The sequence below is a fragment of the Genypterus blacodes genome, unplaced genomic scaffold (assembly GCF_046128005.1).
Source record: "Genypterus blacodes isolate CSIRO-AG114 ecotype Tasmania unplaced genomic scaffold, CSIRO-AGI_Gbla_v1 ptg000053l_1, whole genome shotgun sequence".
NCBI classification, from domain to species: Eukaryota; Metazoa; Chordata; class Actinopteri; order Ophidiiformes; family Ophidiidae; genus Genypterus; species Genypterus blacodes.
In genome coordinates, this window is record NW_027466865.1 from 2329727 (window position 1) to 2345869 (window position 16143).

Here is a 16143-nt window from a genome sequence, read left to right on the forward strand (position 1 = left end):
AGTAAATGATTTATGTTTAGCTGTGAAGTCTCTGCAATGCCATTCATCCTCAGAATAAATGGATCTACAGTGAAGTAAAAACACACACAAGTCAAACAAGGCCACAACCAAGTTCTTCAAACAAACAATATTTCTTTATGGGGGACACCAGCTAATCTAATTTACTGGAAATCATCCCACACAAATCCTGATTCCACGCCATTATAAAATAGAATAAAATGATAAATGCTAACAGATTAGCAACCAGCAGGTCCTGTTTAAAGTCCGGTGAGTAGGAGCAACAGTGAGGGTTCACTGGGTGACTAATGGGAGGAAACAGGGACTTCTGCTCCTCAAGCTTGTCGTTGGGAGCTATTTTGAGCCTGGAGTTGTCGAACAATGAGTTACGTATTTCGTTCAAATGGGCCATTTATAAAAACAATGGCGGAGGTCTGGAGGCCAAGATTGGGAAAGTGAGAGGCAGAGAGTGCTTGTAAATGTCAAGTAGGCCACCTGAAGAATGGCCTTGGGTGGAAACGTACACCAGCATCACCATACTTCAGCTATTATTACACGGCACCTGACAGAGGACATGTTGGACTGTTAGCGTGTGACTGTTGAGGCTATTTGTTAAAGATTCCTTTATGAATATCCAATCAGCCTAAATCAGGACGCAGGGCTGCAGCAGAGAAGTGATTACATTCTCTGAGAGATGCTGCAGATTTGGCATCGTTTACCGCAATTTAGTCTTATTCTTTATTTCGATCAATGGTGCTGATGTCTGAGCTCATTGATATTGTGTTGTGACTCAGTTTTAGTTCTGTGCTTTAAAGAAATCCAGTGATGTGGCTCCTACAACTGAGGATGCAGCCTGTGTGTGGCTATCAAATGCTTATATGCAGTATATTCATATCCATTTTTGTATTTAATCAGAAACACAAGAAACAAACAGAGATTAAATTGACAAAACTGAGATGTAGCGTTTAAGTTGTTTCAGCTTCTGCTTTGGTTCAATCAGACGTCAGGTGGGAAATAGTCTGACTTGAGAAAAAGTACAAATACACGTAGACGGTTTGTATCAAACTTTATTGTCACCTGGCTCATTTAAAGTCTTATGTAAAATGTGTGTGTCAGTGCAATGTACAATACATTTCATTAAAACAACAACAAGCATTTGGCCGCCTCATATTCAAATACTGGAGGAAATAAAACAATAAAAATGCTTTGCATCCAATAAAAGAAGACAAGGAAAACAGTATGAGGAGTTAATTGGTGTTCATGTGTTACAAAACAGAGGTTATTATCTATTATGTTAAACGGAGTTGGTCATGCAGAGGTTACAGAATGTGTGAGTGATCAATTTGTTTTAATCTGTTTATATAAAACCATAAACCGATGACATATCAGCAATTTGTTGCTCTGGCCCAGATTTATGCAACTTGTGTGTCTTATTTAATGTATCTCTTATGTGCATTGACCTTTATCTTTAGGATACTCTGGGATATTACAATCAATATTATTTGCCCAGTATAACAAAATGTTATTATCTTATCTTTAATAGCAAGTTTAAGTTTATTTTTTATTATTTTCTAAATTTATTGAATACTGTCATCATCTCTGTTGGTTTAAGCTGTAAATAGTGGTGCATGTTTCTTTTGGGAACAGAAGTCATCATTTTTCCACATGTTAAGATGGATTGGAGCAACATTCATACCAAGACAACTACTTTATCTTAGTGTGTAAGTGATGATCACAGTGATTGTTCTGCCCTATAAAGGCAAAAGGCTGGAACAATTTAAGAGAGTGAAATAAGAAAAATAAAAACTACTTTGAAGATATTCTACTAAGTAGCCAAATGATGAAGCTGATCTCTGAAAGCTCTGATTTATAGAGCCAGTAAGAGATTTCTCAGCAGCCTCATATCTCCTCAGACCTCATTTCCACTGTCAAAATGACAGTGGAAATGAGGTATAATGAGGTATAATGAGGAAATACTCATATTTCACAGTATCTCGTATTTCCCTTTTTTACTTTGTAAGGCAGGTTTCTACACGTGTTCAGTTTGTAGGTCAGACAGTGAGGGGAGGGGGGGGGGGGGGGCAGCAGATCCATGGTGACCCACACTTTCTCTCTTCCATGTTGGTTTATTCCTTTTAGATCAGTTAGAACCTTTTTTGGCAGGTGTAAACATGCAATGCCACTCTGGCCAGCGCCAACCTATCAAACGCTGCTAGACATCTGTGAACCCTGGTACAGATTGTTTACGTAACTGTAACCCAGACCAATCAAAGATCGTACCGTAAACAGAAAATACACAGCAGTATATCAGATTACATTTTTATGACACAAAGATTTGCCTGGAAGATTGAAAGTATGAGCCACCACCTGTAAGCGACGTGCACACAAACATTGTTCAGTATTAATCTGTGCCTTCTGTATGGCGTTTAAAGTAGAACACAGAAACTGATACTACGGCACTTGGAATCAATGTACGGCAGAGTGGAGACATCAGAGTTCTCCGTTAGCACAGGCCCGCATGGTTGCAACCCTAGCGGTCCCAAACCCGCTGTACTCTCCGTCCGGGCTGGGATACTCCTGCCTGATTCTCCGCACGCAGCACCTGGGGACGGCAGGGTGGGTGTCACTGGGTGGGATGCCGAACCTCCAGCTTATGTACTGACTGCAGGCACTGTGGCGCAGGGTGGCGGTCTGACCGGGTCCAGGCTTTGGAGACATGGGGTCGCGGTACAGGAGGGCTGCCTCCAGGAGTGAGCGACGCAGCACCAGTGGCTCAAACAGAGGAGACGTGGTGATGCAGGGACCGTCCGTCTGCCTGCAGCACAGCTCCTCCTGGGGAAGAACAGAGGAACTGCAGCGGCCACATTCACACCAGGCCGGGCGACGGGTCTCTGCGTCCGGATGGGAGTCCATGTTAGAGTTTGAGGGAGCCATGTTGACATCCTGCTGTAGAAGACACAATACGGCACTCAGGTGTCCCGTATCCTCCTAGTTATGGCAAGAACACATCACCATCAGATAGGCCTTTGGACAACTTTAAAATGTTACTGCAATTAAAGCAGCATTGAGTGATTTTGATCACAAAGAGACACAGGCCTGATATATTGACTCATCAGTTTGTTGTGGGTCAAGCAGTGCCCAGCTGACACAAGCTGTGCTCCTAATAAAGTCCAGTTTTTGCTTTATATTTGTATGTTTTGAGGGATTCTGTATCTCATTTGTGGAGAACGTGCAGATTGAGCCTGGTGTTCAATTCCACTGGAGTCATGTTTCAGGCTCATCTGATTTCATCAACCAAAAATCTGGATTTGATTCCACTATGAATGTCTAAATCATTAATGTGTATCCATTGTCTTAATTTAATGGCATTTCACGAGTAGAAGGAGTGACTTTACCTTGCGGGGCTGTTCAGACTTGGGTTTGATGTTTTGCAAGCTTTTCTTCAGCGATCGCTTCACCAGTCGGATGCTGTTCTCATCCACATAGGACACGGAGAGGATGCACTGCAATACACATACACACGGTCAGGGAGGACGTCCATTTCATATGACTAATCTGGAAGAGATCACTGCAATTTGACAAGGACAAGGAATATTGTTGTTGGGATGAAGGTGTTAGATGTTTCTTTTATATTCTTCTAACTCGGCCTCATACCAGGTCATACATCACCTGCTGTTTGTCCTGGACAGACTCCACTTTCTTTTCAGAGTAGTTCTGTCCGACCTCCGCAGAATAACAGCTGGTTCCTATCAGCCAGTCAATCAGCACAGTCGTCTGCGGGGGAGAGACACACAGCGTTAAACAGCAGTGCAACAATTTCACCGTGCAACCGCATCGATCTGAAATGTTCAAATCAATAAGAACAAGAAGAACACTGAGTGGAATAACCAAGGCAAGCAACAAAGAGGTGCAGCAACAGCAGGAAATCAAACTGACACAAGCACGTCACACTTGATTTATCCCTGGAAACATGTTGCTGATGAGTTCAGTCGAAGAAGATGAATTCTATAACATAATTGCAGTCATGAACCGGCGATACAACTTCAGTAGATGTAAAAACAAATCCACATCTCCTCCCTGCTGCATGAAGAGCGCCATTCTGAGCTGTAGTTATCTCTTCCAACTCTATCTGTGGTGAAATTCATTCAACTAGTCCAGATGGAGCCGCTGATGAGGATCCATTCTTGACTTCAACAGTGGCTCCCAGTGTGTTCAGTAACAGTGGAGGCTAAATGCATAAATGGACATGTGTGCAGTGAATCAGACTGCTGGTCCCACAGAGCGTCTCACCAGAGCGTAGTACGACAGAGTTGATCCAATATAGACGATGAGCTGAATGAAGCTGAGCCTTCCAGCCTGCAAGAAGAGAACAAACTGTCATTAATGTGCTGAACTCAAGGGAACTTTAGTATTATTATACTCAAGCTGCATGATGTAGCTGTATTGTTCATTGCTGACTGGTTGCAAATGAAATACTTAATTAGAGAATATAGTTTTATAGGTTGAAGAAAGAAAGAGGTGAGAACCAGTGTTTATGTTAACGAAAACAAATACAGAGTAGCAGGGTTGCGGTGATTAAGTCCCCAAAATGACAAAACGTTAATGTCAAAGTAATTAAAGTGCAAAAAATATGGGGGGAAAAACCAAAACAACCAACCTGTCCGAACACCATGACATCAAACCTGATCCCAAATGCTTTGTAAAGCGTGCGCTCCTCCACTCCATTCACTGAGTTGTACTTTGCATATCTGATCAGCAGAGAGTAAATATTATATTAATAATAATAACAGTGATGATAAGGATTTAATCTAGGCTGATATGTCAGCAAACATGCAGAGCAAAGCCCGATACATAACAAAGCAAAGGGCACATTTCAAAGTGTTTAATATAAACATACTGACCATTAAGATTTAATTTTATTAATCGTCATTTTGCATGCAATTCACAGCAAATTGCATGCAATTGAAATTTATCTTGCACCCCCTTATATCACACACACACAGAGTTGTCAACATGCAACAGGTCATACAGAAAACCAGAGTGAAGTATTGAAGAAAAGAGAAGAATATCATGATTAATAACACATGCATTACAGAGGCATTATACGGTGCCCATGGAGCAGTTGGGGGTTCGGTGCCTTGCTCACGTGCCTCGGCAGTGCTCTGGAGGCAAACTGGCAACTCACCAGCTACCAGTCTGCTTACTTGGTCCTTGGGGACTCGAACCGGCGGTTCCCAAGCTAAAGGGGCAGCAGTGGCTTAGTCTGGAGGGTTGCTTGTCTGGTAGCCAAAGGGTCGCCGGTTTGAGTCTCAGGAGGACCAACATAAAAACGAACTATGGGCTGGTGGCTGGAGGGATGCTGGCCTATGTCCTGGATCTAACCCCCAAATTGCTCCAGGGCGCCTGCAAGGGGCAGCCCCCCTCACTCAGCATCTCCTCGCATTAATTCTTGTATATGGACCTTATCAGCATGTATGGGGGGGGTACAATAATAATGCAATGCATACAAACTGAGTGAGGAGAAGAATTTCCCTTCAGGGATCAAAATAAAGTGCTTCTTTCTGTTTCTTTCTTTCTGAATCCCTATGAACAGAGCTACTGCCGCTACAAGTCTCAATCCAAAACAACCTGATCCTCAAAATGCTTATCTCCTTTTGGGAAAAACTAATATTTAGATTATTGATACAATTTTCAACTGTAATATTACACCAAGTGTGTAACGACGGCATTCCTGAGAGAGGTTTATACATTTGATGTCATTCAATGTAATTTCACATTTTGAAATGTAAACATCTATATTTTGGGGTAAGATGTGTGTGAGGCCCAGCAGTCACCTGAAGTTGAGGCCTGGGTACAGAGTCTTGTTGCTCTCCTTCTCGTCCAACCGTCTGAAGGAGTATGTGGGCAGGCAGCGCTGCATCACACGGTCTAGATTACAATCCCATTTGATCTGGATGCCAATGGCGCCCCCCTGTGTTAACCAGTGGAACTGGATTAAACTCAATTTTAAATCCATGTGAAGGTGCTGATGTTTATATGCAATTTCTTAACCATGCATCCAAATAATGGGAGAACTATGGCTTAAGCTACAAATAAAGAGCTTCTCCACACTGTTAACACTTATGGCCCAATATGTATGTTATTTCATTTTTAATATGTCATTAGTAGAATTATCTTGCTTACATCTCAATACAGACTGAAGTCACAGTTCTTTCATTAACAAACACAAAGGCATGTTTCCAAAAATGTTAATTTATTTAACGATAATCAAAAACACTATAGTGAATATAATATCTGACTCAATGTTCCATTAATAATTGGTATTGACCCCAAAACTCCAGTATTCCCTTTCTTCTTTCACTTAAACATGTAACCTCACCTCCACTGCCATTTCAGAGAAGCTTTCTCCGGCCTCTCTCACGATGTCGCCCAGTCTGAAGATGGGACACAGTGAGTCGTTAACCCTCTGACAGGTGCGCAGGTAGACATCGTTCATGTTGGGGAGGATGTTCCGTCTGTAAGACACAACACCACACAATACAAAATAAAACTTTATACACCAAAAGTTACCTAATTATGTTCATTAAATTCAACTTAAATATTTACATGTTTAAAAAGAATGTTCTAATACCAGCAGTTTACTGTATAAATGTAGTGTATGTATTTTATTTTGATAGATAATGAGATCATTTAAGGTGTGTGCATATAGTGCTTGGGTCATTTCGTATCATTTTAATACAGCACAGTAGAGGGCAAGCAATCATGTGTGAGTCATTCTTTATGTATAATATAATATTGGGAAAATGTCATATAGGGAAAATATTGAATATGCAGTCTGGTGAATAATTTATGCCTATTTGCTAAATGTCTCAAACACATTTATGTGTAAAATATGACATAAAATAGGCATCACACTCACCGAATGAAGTTAAAAGCAGGGAATCTGATGTTGTTTTTAATGAGGACAGTGAAGTTCTCAGCAGCTGCCAACAGAGCAGGCCTGAAGCATGAGAGGGGCACAGGGCACAAACAAATTCCATCAATGTATTACATAATACTCTACATTGCAGTACAAACAAAAGTGTATTTAGGTCAAATTCTAAAAACGTGTCCACTGTAAATGTCTCGTGTAATCAGCGATCCTGAGCCCTTTACATACAAAGTCATAGTATTAGGTTAATAGGTTTACCTGGGAGCCTTTGTCTTGGTTTCTATTGGACACCAGGCAGAAACCTCACAGGTTTTCCTTATCACATCAGATCTCACACACACTCCTGTCTGAATCCCTGCAGGAGGGGAAACAAAGTGCATCAGTAAAGCGACATAAAAAAACAACTGAGTTTTCATCACAAAGACATCACATGTCTGAAACCTGCAGCGTATGATTGTTGTTACCTTCAGCTGCTTGTTCAGTGTACAGCAAATACTAAGTTGTCTGCTTATTAGGACCCTAAACCGTTACTGTGGCAGAGCAGCCAGAGAAGCTGTAACACATCACTGACACATTCCTCTGCTGCTTGGGGAAAAGAGTGCAAACTGGAACTGAACCAAAAAAGCCATTTAATATCTGCTTTTGTCCACAAATGGAGAATGGACGAGAGTACAATCAAACCAAAGCGAATTACAAAGATGCAGCCATTCAGGATTATTGTTAATATTTGTGTCTTGCTGCCACATGCAGAGTGTGAATCTGTGTTAATGCATTTTTTTCAAAAGTTACATCTGTTATCTTTAAAGTATCTGAATTTAATAATAAATGAATATGCTTATAATCAATAATTGACTGTACCATTGCTGTGCAGGTCCCAGGCTCCTTTCTCACAATCCTTATCAGTACGACACACTCTGCCATGAGGATGAACCTAAAATTTAAACACTGCTGATTCTATATAACTGCAAATAATATCCAAGGTTGATCTAAACTACAGTGTTGTGCCATTGGCAGCATTTTACTATGGGAACTGACAGAATTACTGCATTTGTGATACATACAACAACATCAATAATAATAATATTCACCTCTGGGCACTTTCCTTGTTTCTGATTCTTTGTTACAATGACATTGGTCACTACAAAGAATGAGTTTTTGTCCTGAAAAGAATAGAAAGACATCAGTTACTTGCTCAACAATCAGCATCTACTCTGGAGCAGAACAGTCCAGCACCCACCTGAGAGGGAACGCTGTAGTCCACCACATCCCAGACCGCCTCACCCACACCGGGCAGGCTGATCTTGGCCACACCCTTCACCTTGGTGGTGACGGAGCTCACAACCGGGTCAAACTCCTGGTACCTTCTGTTCCACAGCAACATGATACTGTAGTAGGGCAACATGAATAAAAGCACACTCAGACAAAACATGAGCTCATTCAGGTGAAGTCAGATAATATTTAAGGACTGATGATGGATGATGGACAAGATTATGAATGTTTTAACTCTTGTAAAAAAAAATATACACTCTTTCATAATTAAATGCCTGCAACATGTTCCACAAAAGTTGGGACAGAAACACTGTGAGACTGGGAAACAGGTGATACAATCATGACTGGGTATCCATGACAGGCTTGATTGTTTATGAGCGAGGATGGTTTAGGGTTCACTGATATGTGTAAAGCAGTGTGAGCAAACATGCCATCAGCTTAAGAACAACATTTCTCAACACAGGATTACAAGGAATGTGCATCTACAAATGCAACTGCACAAACTGGAAGCCAATGGAGTGCATCTGTATGGACTGATGCACAGGGGAAACGTGGATTGTAGTATGATGAGTTAAGGTTTCAGACTGTTTTAGGAAATACTGGGTGTCGAAAGACGGACAAAAGAGGAAGAGGAGCATTCAGTCTAGCCAGACACTTAAGCTTGTTCTCTCTCAGCTAGAGCTCTGCTTGTGTTGTATTCTAATCTCTCCTCTGTAGATATAAGCGTCTGCCAAATGACTTAATGCAGTCAAGGAGTGCAGGTGCTGGACTGGAACCAGACTGTTCCACTTTCCAAACTACAAACATTCATGTCCTACGATTCTTCTATTTTATTGTTAAAACGTTGATCAGTTCAACATTAATTATCTTGCATTTGTACTTTATCTAAACTTTAAGTTTAGATAAAAGGCATTTTTCCAAATCACTGCTTCCTGTTGTTGTTTTTTTGCGTTTTACCCAGTCTTCACTTTTTGGGCAACATGGGGTTAATAAAAGCGGTTTTCCAGAGTAGGTTTGTGGTAAATGAGGACATGTCCCTGTGTGAGGACAGACGGTCTAAGTGATACTTTGTCAGCTGTGTCCCTCTGAGTCCAAACCGACTTGAGTCTTTGCCTGTGTGACATGTCAGCCTCACAGGTGAAATATTAATAACCACTTTCATCTTGACATTGTTTCTTTGGGGGAAAGTCGACCCCATCGCAGTGCAACTCGGACTAGACTGAGTGAATCATCACGCCCACAGATGGAACATTTCTCACCAGATGAAGAGTAAAATCCCTGCGTTCAGGCTCCATTTCAGTGATCCCAGCCGGACGCTCCCGATCCGGACCAGCTTGTTGGTTTCGTACTGGCACAGACCGAGCGGACTACACCACATGCTGCTGCTGTTGCTGCTGCTGCTGCTGCGGTCTAAGACTCTAAGGGGGCTTGTTGTTCGGATTGAGCCTCTGACTCATCCTTCCTGGTTGCGGGTCACATGTCCGCACATTCTGCCCAGCTGCTTTCACTTCATCCTCTGCAGCTGCACAGCGGAATCACTCAGAGGAATTCAACTATGTCTTCAGTCTCTAAAGGTCACTGTGAGGTTCTAGGGTTACACATCGGAATTTTAAGGCAGTCGGCATCCGGATTTTCACGCTGTTTTCCACTGAGAAAGTGAAAATATTCACTCTGAATCTCGTGACTTATTTGACTTATGTGTGCAACATTGATACAGTGTGTCAAGTAAAATGATTGTAGTAGTGAGCCATGCTGCGTTTACATCACAGAATCATAAACAGCTTTACTTTCCAGCTTTCCTTGTGCTGATTATTGCTAAATTCACACTGTTTTTGCTGGATATTTCTATTTTAGAAAGCACCTGGCATTACAATAAGCATCCAGTTATGGGACAATGTTTGAGAATATTTTATACACAGAGAAGGGAAGAAAAGAAAACCAGACACAAAAGAAAAAGAAATTAACAAAAACAATGAAAATAAGAAGAATGTGTGATGTACATGTAAGAAACAGAGAGTGACAGCCAGCAAAGATATGTGGAAAAGCCAAACCAATGTAATCATGGAGACACAGGTGACATCAATGTTGTTAGTATGGTGATCTCATAGGTGCAATCGTTACAGGATGACATCATCAACACCTTACCAGCAGTTGCAGTTTTGGAACACACCTGCATGCATATGAGCCTTACAACCATTTGAACTTGAACATTAAAACTGCCTACAGAATCCTACTCATCAGAACATCTTCTGAAGATTCATTTTGACCAACTGGTTGTTCTTCAGACTCTCCATGTCCAGCTTCTGATGGTAGATTTCCGCAAACAGCTCTTGCTCTTCTCCAACTTCCTTCCTCATTCCGTCTCTCCAGGCACTCAGCTTCGGCCTGCCTTCAAACACATCCAGATCAAATCTACCTAGCTGCAGCATACAAAGCAAGGCAAACCTTAAACGCCAAGATTTTTAGGTTAAGAAATGCCATGATTACTTTTCCTAATCAGAGACTCATACTTGAAAAACATTCCATCTTTTCACAGCGGCCTCTACAGCCACAAACGCTGTTTAAAATCGGTGGGGTCCCACATATGGATCATCAATATTCACATGTGACTTTAGCAAATACAGACAAGCTGAATGGGATCATCAAGATGGCAGGGAAATGTGTCGGCGGACAAATACAGTGGGTGGCCTTTACAGAAACTGCACACAGAACTGCTTTGTGTGTCCTTAATGACATTGAACACCCACTCCACTCTGCTCCACTGGCAAACAACAAGATCTGCCATAGAGAATCTTTTGTTCCATGTGCAATCACTTTGATCACGAAATGTTGTGCAGCTTGTGCACCTTGTAATGTTTTTGTCCCACTGTATGAAATAAGATCACTATATTAATGAATGAGTTGTGTCACATTTGGTCAAACCACTGATACTTTTTCTGCCTTGGCTAAAATTCTATTCTATTCTATTGTATTCTATTCTGTGTGTATATACGTTTTTTTTGTTTAAATTTTTTCCTAGCTCCACACTGAAGCTTGTATGAAAGAATATCATCACTGCACTCAAATCTAAGGGCAGTACAATACAGCAGAATCTGTGGTAAAGTTGTATCACCTGCATTGAACGGATCTATAGCCTAAGTATACATTTTCATCAGATCTATTGGGGGGTTTTTAAACATTTTTTTTAACAAGTTGATGGTTCAAGTCACACATGTATTTCGTTGGTATGAACACTTGATGCATTTTGATTTGCTGAACTTCGTAAATTGCAAACGCTGGTAAAGGAAGTCACGAGTCACAAGTGCAGTTGAATAAAACACTTAACTGCAGTGATGCCATGACAGCCACATTACAATAACTACTTCTGCAGACTTGTACAGCAGATAGAGAAAATGTTCAAAATCATTTCAGCAGCAATACACACAGGGACAGTGATCATACAGACAGAGAGCGGTGAGGATAAAACAGATACTTACAGCTGTAGGTAGGCAAATGTTAAAAACCAGGGGAGTCTGAGTGATCAGGCACAAGCACGAGGGAATGGTGAGCTCAAGGTGTGGCAGTTACACTCAGGAACAACTACCTCCAAACTTCTCATGTTCAACATCACATTACAGTTTTTCTTAAGGTGATAGAATAGTTCTAATATAACACAAGCGCCTGGAGCCTGTTGTAGTCAAACAGCAGCACAAGAGGCAAAACCCGGAGGCAGCTATAAATAAAGAAAAGGTGTTTTTCTTTTTCTTCCATTTTTTTATGTTCTTTTTACCATATGTAGACATAAGGTAGGAAGGTGTTCTTACAAATATACAAATACACAGATGTTTGCTAGCCGTGATGTTGATTAATTGATATATTAGATTATGTTCATGATGTTTGTGCATCTTTAGTGTGTGTGTGATGGTTGATTCTCCTCTTGAACATTCATTAAAAGTGGTGTAATGGATCAGATTTGTGACGTCTGCCATTTCTGACACCATAACAGTTAATAACTCCATAATAATAATAATAATAATAATAATAATAAGCATGACACACATTATTTGCATCATTATAAATTTATTTTGCGATGAAAAACTTTCAAAGACATGGAAAACGTGGTATTAAATTCATGTTGTGCTACAAACCTGCAACATGTAATAGCAGCAAATAATAGTATGCTGTTCCTTTCTTTCTTTCTTTCTTTCTTTCTTTCTTTCTTTCTTTCTTTCTTTCTTTTTGTGGTGGTATTAACCCTGCCTGTACCACAGAATCATCCTCAGTTAAAAACCTTTTGGAGCTTCACTTTGAGAAGCTCCAGCATGCCGCTTTTGGTCATGGCCTCGGCCAGGGTCTTCATGTCCATCTTAAGGTGGTGAGCTTCATTAAACAGTTCTTCTCCAATTTCCTCCTTCACTCTGTCTCTCCAGGCACTCAGCTTCGGCCTGCCTTCGAACACATCCAGACCTGTTCCATATGGCTGCAAAATAGGAAGCAAAGCTTAAAGAGTGCAAGTCGTATCTTTCACAGCAGTATGGCTGATTCTGTCAAACACGTGTCAGATAACAAAATTGCCAGAGACATATTGATTGTTTTTGTTATCTATAGTCCAGAATCCAAAGCCTTGAATGACTTTGGCCTGCAGCGTTAAGCTCCACACTGGCTAAATGTCACATGTTAACTCTGGGCCTTGTGCACTGCGTCAAGAACCATTTAACCGACTGAAACACACGGAAACACGTGTATGTTTCAATGTTTTTCTCCCACTGTAATGTCATCACTGTACTAATGAATCAATTGTATCCCACTTAGTCAGATCAAGGACAATTGGATAGCCTTGGCTGAAGTTTTATTCTCTTCTATTCTATTCTGGTGCATATTCCTTTTTTGGATGAGTTTATTTTAACTCCACACTCCATATTGAATGAAAGAAAATCATCATTGTGGAACGAGCTATGCGCTGACCAAGCAGCTACTTATGGAGCTTAAAAAGTGTGTGTGCATGTGTGCATGTGTGTGTGTATTATTGAATAAACATTTACAACTAGAAGTAGCAGTACAGGGTGTCAGTCTCAGTAGGAGCAGCAATAGAAGTAAACTACAGTAGAATCAGTGGTGGAGTTGTATCACCTGCATGAGGTCCACTAAAGCCATCAGATCAGCCAGGGAGACTCTGTCGTCGACGATGAACCTTTTGTCCTGCAGGAACTTCTGCTCCAGCATGTTGAGCGATTGAGTCAGATCCTCTAAAGCAGAGTCCATCTTCTCTTTTGGGACCCCGCAATCTGATAGAACTGGAGCTACAGACTGCACAGACAGATATGCAAAGACAAATAAGGTTTAATTAGAAGTAGAAAAGGTCAAAATAATAATGGTAATATTATGGTAGCTGTACTTTTGTCTTATGGATTAAATAAAGTAAATGTAATGGAGGAAAGAGAAAATACATGAGAAATACACAATATTGTCAACAAGTTAAAACATTTACTTGTGCAGAACAGTAATAGCAATACTAGTTCTAATGACATTGTTTATCATATCACAGAGCTTTTGTTAGAGAGAAAAAAAGTGCACTAACTTAAAGCACAAATGGGGAAGAAAAAGAACAGGAACCAGAGAGAGTTTGTCCAAGGTCACATTAATGTCTCTGCAGTGAAGTAGGCCAGTGACCTGGTGTGTGATTCGTACCCTGAACCAGAAGACCTTTGAACAGTGCATTTTGAAGTTCATGTGCTGCCAGGACAGAAACTCATTAACCCGAGCCCTCTGCTGCAGCTCTGCAGGGTACCAGTGATCTGCCACTGAGGAGGCATGTTTCTGCACCAGGTACTTCAGGATGGCAACGCTGCAAAAAAGAGAGAAGAATACCGATAAAAAGACAAAAAAAAAACATTGAAAAGGAAACTTCAGAAAAAGACTGTAATCTAATCCACCCAACAGTTTGTTTCAGTTGGGTGGACATTTATTCTTTGCTTTTCATATGTAAACATGAACCATATGCTTCACCTTTCTGTAAGAATGAAGCTCCCATCCTTCATGACAGGAACCTTCCTCACCATGCTGATTTTGCCATACTCCTCACTGTGCTGCTGCCCTGAGACAAACACACATATGGTCCAAAATATTACACTCACCGTTTGGATAAGCACACACATGTATCAACTTCTCTCCCAATCTTCCCCTCAGTGTAAAAACAACTGTCTGTGCTGATGGTGAAATAGGAGTTAATGTAATTCGACTCCTCAGGCATTAAAATGTAGCTTGGGTCAATCTCAATATAACTTGAAATTTTGAGATTACGCAACAAGTCATTCCATTCTGCAAACTCTCCATATGTCTGCATATAGAGAGAACTTTCCTTTCCTAGTTGAAAAATGCTAGAATACATGTAAAAGTCGAGGGAAATGGAAGGAAAGAAGAGGAGGAAAGACAAACAGGGGAAGGAAAACAGGGGCGGAGGAAAGAACCTTGCACAGGAACTGTGGGAGAGAAAAAAAAGAAGGAAGAAGAGAGAGAAAAAAGTAGAGACGAAAGAGGACACAAGAAACAAGAGGAGAAAATAAGGAGGAAATGTGGAAGAAAGCAAGAATGGAGGAAATAAAGATAATAGCTATGAATATACTGTAAATCTTAATCCAAGTAGTACCAGTCATCACGTGAAATATCTTCATCAGAAGTATACTCAAGGAAAAGTAGAAAGTATCTAAACAAGAACATACTAAAGATCATGCAGCATGTTTCAGTACAGTAACAGTACCTGCAGTCAGGTCGACTAGTTTGAACTCAAATGGAATTCCTGCGATTTTGGCAAAAAGGAAAACAGCACGGGCGGGCGGCGAGTGGAGATCCAGATAGAGCTCCATGTCTGAGGGCTGCTGTGTTTTCCCGTCCTCTCCAGCTGTGCCTGTTATCCTCTGCGAGCACAGAACTCCTCCTCTTCTCTTTCTCAGTCATTGTGAAACAGGGGACAGTTCAAAGTAGGCAGACTGTCCTACTTAAGTTTTGCAACCTTTGCCTTCAGTTTGGTTAATGTTTTGTAAACACTTCTGCGATTATCCTCCAGTTTAGAGAGATAATGACATATGCTTTAGTTTATCCTCTTTTCCCTTCAAAGACACTTTCCTCACAGCACCTGTCACTTTGTCAGTACTTCTAACATACGGTACCATTTCTCACAAACATTGTAGATTAAATTGATGAATGTTGCATTTTATAACAACAAAAATAATAACAATAAATGGTTGAGGGAAAAATAGATAACAATACATGTGAAATTATTTAATATAATCTCAAATAATCAATTAGCTCATTGGTTCTCAAACGTTCTGAAAAATATTTGGAAATTCTGTTAAGTCAAATTATTAATGAATACATTTGATTCCATTCTGATTTTTCTTACAATTTTAATTCTTCTATTTTTCTTCTTAAGAGATTTTTGCTCAAAGTGTCCTGACTGCTCTGGCGTCCTCTGCAGTGTGTGGCTCGTCCATGAGGTGGCAGCTGGTTAAATGAAGGTGACAGTTCAAAGGATGCAGACAGTCCCACTTTAGTCTTGTAACCTTTGTGCCTCAGCTTGGTGAATGTTTTGTAAACATTGCTGCAATTATCTCTCAGTTTGCTTGGCCTGATGTCACCTTTAAAATGAATAAAGCAAAATAAAGACATGAAAAGATTATGAGGGCTTTACTTTATCCTCTTTTTGCTTCAAAGACACTTTGTGTCAGTGTAAAGTGTCTTTATATTATTTCGGCAAAGAAACAAAATTGAAACAACAATTGAAATATCTGGAAACTCTGTATTATTGTCAGTTTAATTATTATGTTCTTTTAATTAAGATTTAGATTGTTGTTGTGGCCTAATTTGTCCCTTGACGCTTTCTAAGGTGTTCTACAGTTGGTGGCCTGTTGATAAAGTGGCAGTTCAGTTGGTTAAACCTAGTGGACATCAACATTAAAGCATATTCACTC

At 40.5% G+C, this 16143-nt stretch overlaps 2 protein-coding genes across 2 annotated transcripts; both read right to left on the reverse strand.

Annotated features, from left to right (window-relative positions):
- Positions 1–1046: 1046 nt before the first annotated feature.
- Positions 1047–9661, reverse strand: p2rx7 (purinergic receptor P2X, ligand-gated ion channel, 7). Its single transcript, XM_076151034.1, has 13 exons — positions 9457–9661; positions 8166–8313; positions 8017–8088; positions 7787–7859; positions 7187–7283; positions 6917–6997; positions 6377–6512; positions 5832–5968; positions 4655–4745; positions 4288–4353; positions 3667–3771; positions 3393–3500; positions 1047–2985 (listed from the first exon to the last, which is right to left on the reverse strand). The coding sequence occupies exons 1-13, from the start codon at positions 9573–9575 to the stop codon at positions 2488–2490; spliced, it is 1731 nt and encodes a 576-aa protein (XP_076007149.1). The 5' UTR covers positions 9576–9661; the 3' UTR covers positions 1047–2487.
- Positions 9662–12248: 2587 nt separating this feature from the next.
- gstt1a (glutathione S-transferase theta 1a) lies at positions 12249–15110 on the reverse strand. Its single transcript, XM_076151066.1, has 5 exons — positions 14934–15110; positions 14183–14270; positions 13865–14021; positions 13307–13483; positions 12249–12656 (listed from the first exon to the last, which is right to left on the reverse strand). Exons 1-5 carry the CDS (start codon positions 15037–15039, stop codon positions 12456–12458), a joined length of 729 nt encoding a protein of 242 aa, XP_076007181.1. The 5' UTR covers positions 15040–15110; the 3' UTR covers positions 12249–12455.
- Between the last annotated feature and the right edge of the window lie 1033 nt (positions 15111–16143).

Coding starts and splice junctions, on each gene's coding strand:
- gstt1a (XM_076151066.1), bottom strand. CDS start 15,039: ATGGAGCTCTATCTGGATCTCCACTCGCCGCCCGCCCGTGCTGTTTTC. Junction 14,271..14,933: donor ACTAGTCGACCTGACTGCAG/GTACTGTTACTG, acceptor TGTTTGTCTCAG/GGCAGCAGCACAGTGAGGAG. Junction 12,657..13,306: donor CTTTAGTGGACCTCATGCAG/GTGATACAACTC, acceptor CCTATTTTGCAG/CCATATGGAACAGGTCTGGA.
- p2rx7 (XM_076151034.1), bottom strand. CDS start 9,575: ATGTGGTGTAGTCCGCTCGGTCTGTGCCAGTACGAAACCAACAAGCTG. Junction 5,969..6,376: donor TCTCTGAAATGGCAGTGGAG/GTGAGGTTACAT, acceptor TGGTTAACACAG/GGGGGCGCCATTGGCATCCA. Junction 4,354..4,654: donor ATGTCATGGTGTTCGGACAG/GTTGGTTGTTTT, acceptor CTCTTCTTGCAG/GCTGGAAGGCTCAGCTTCAT.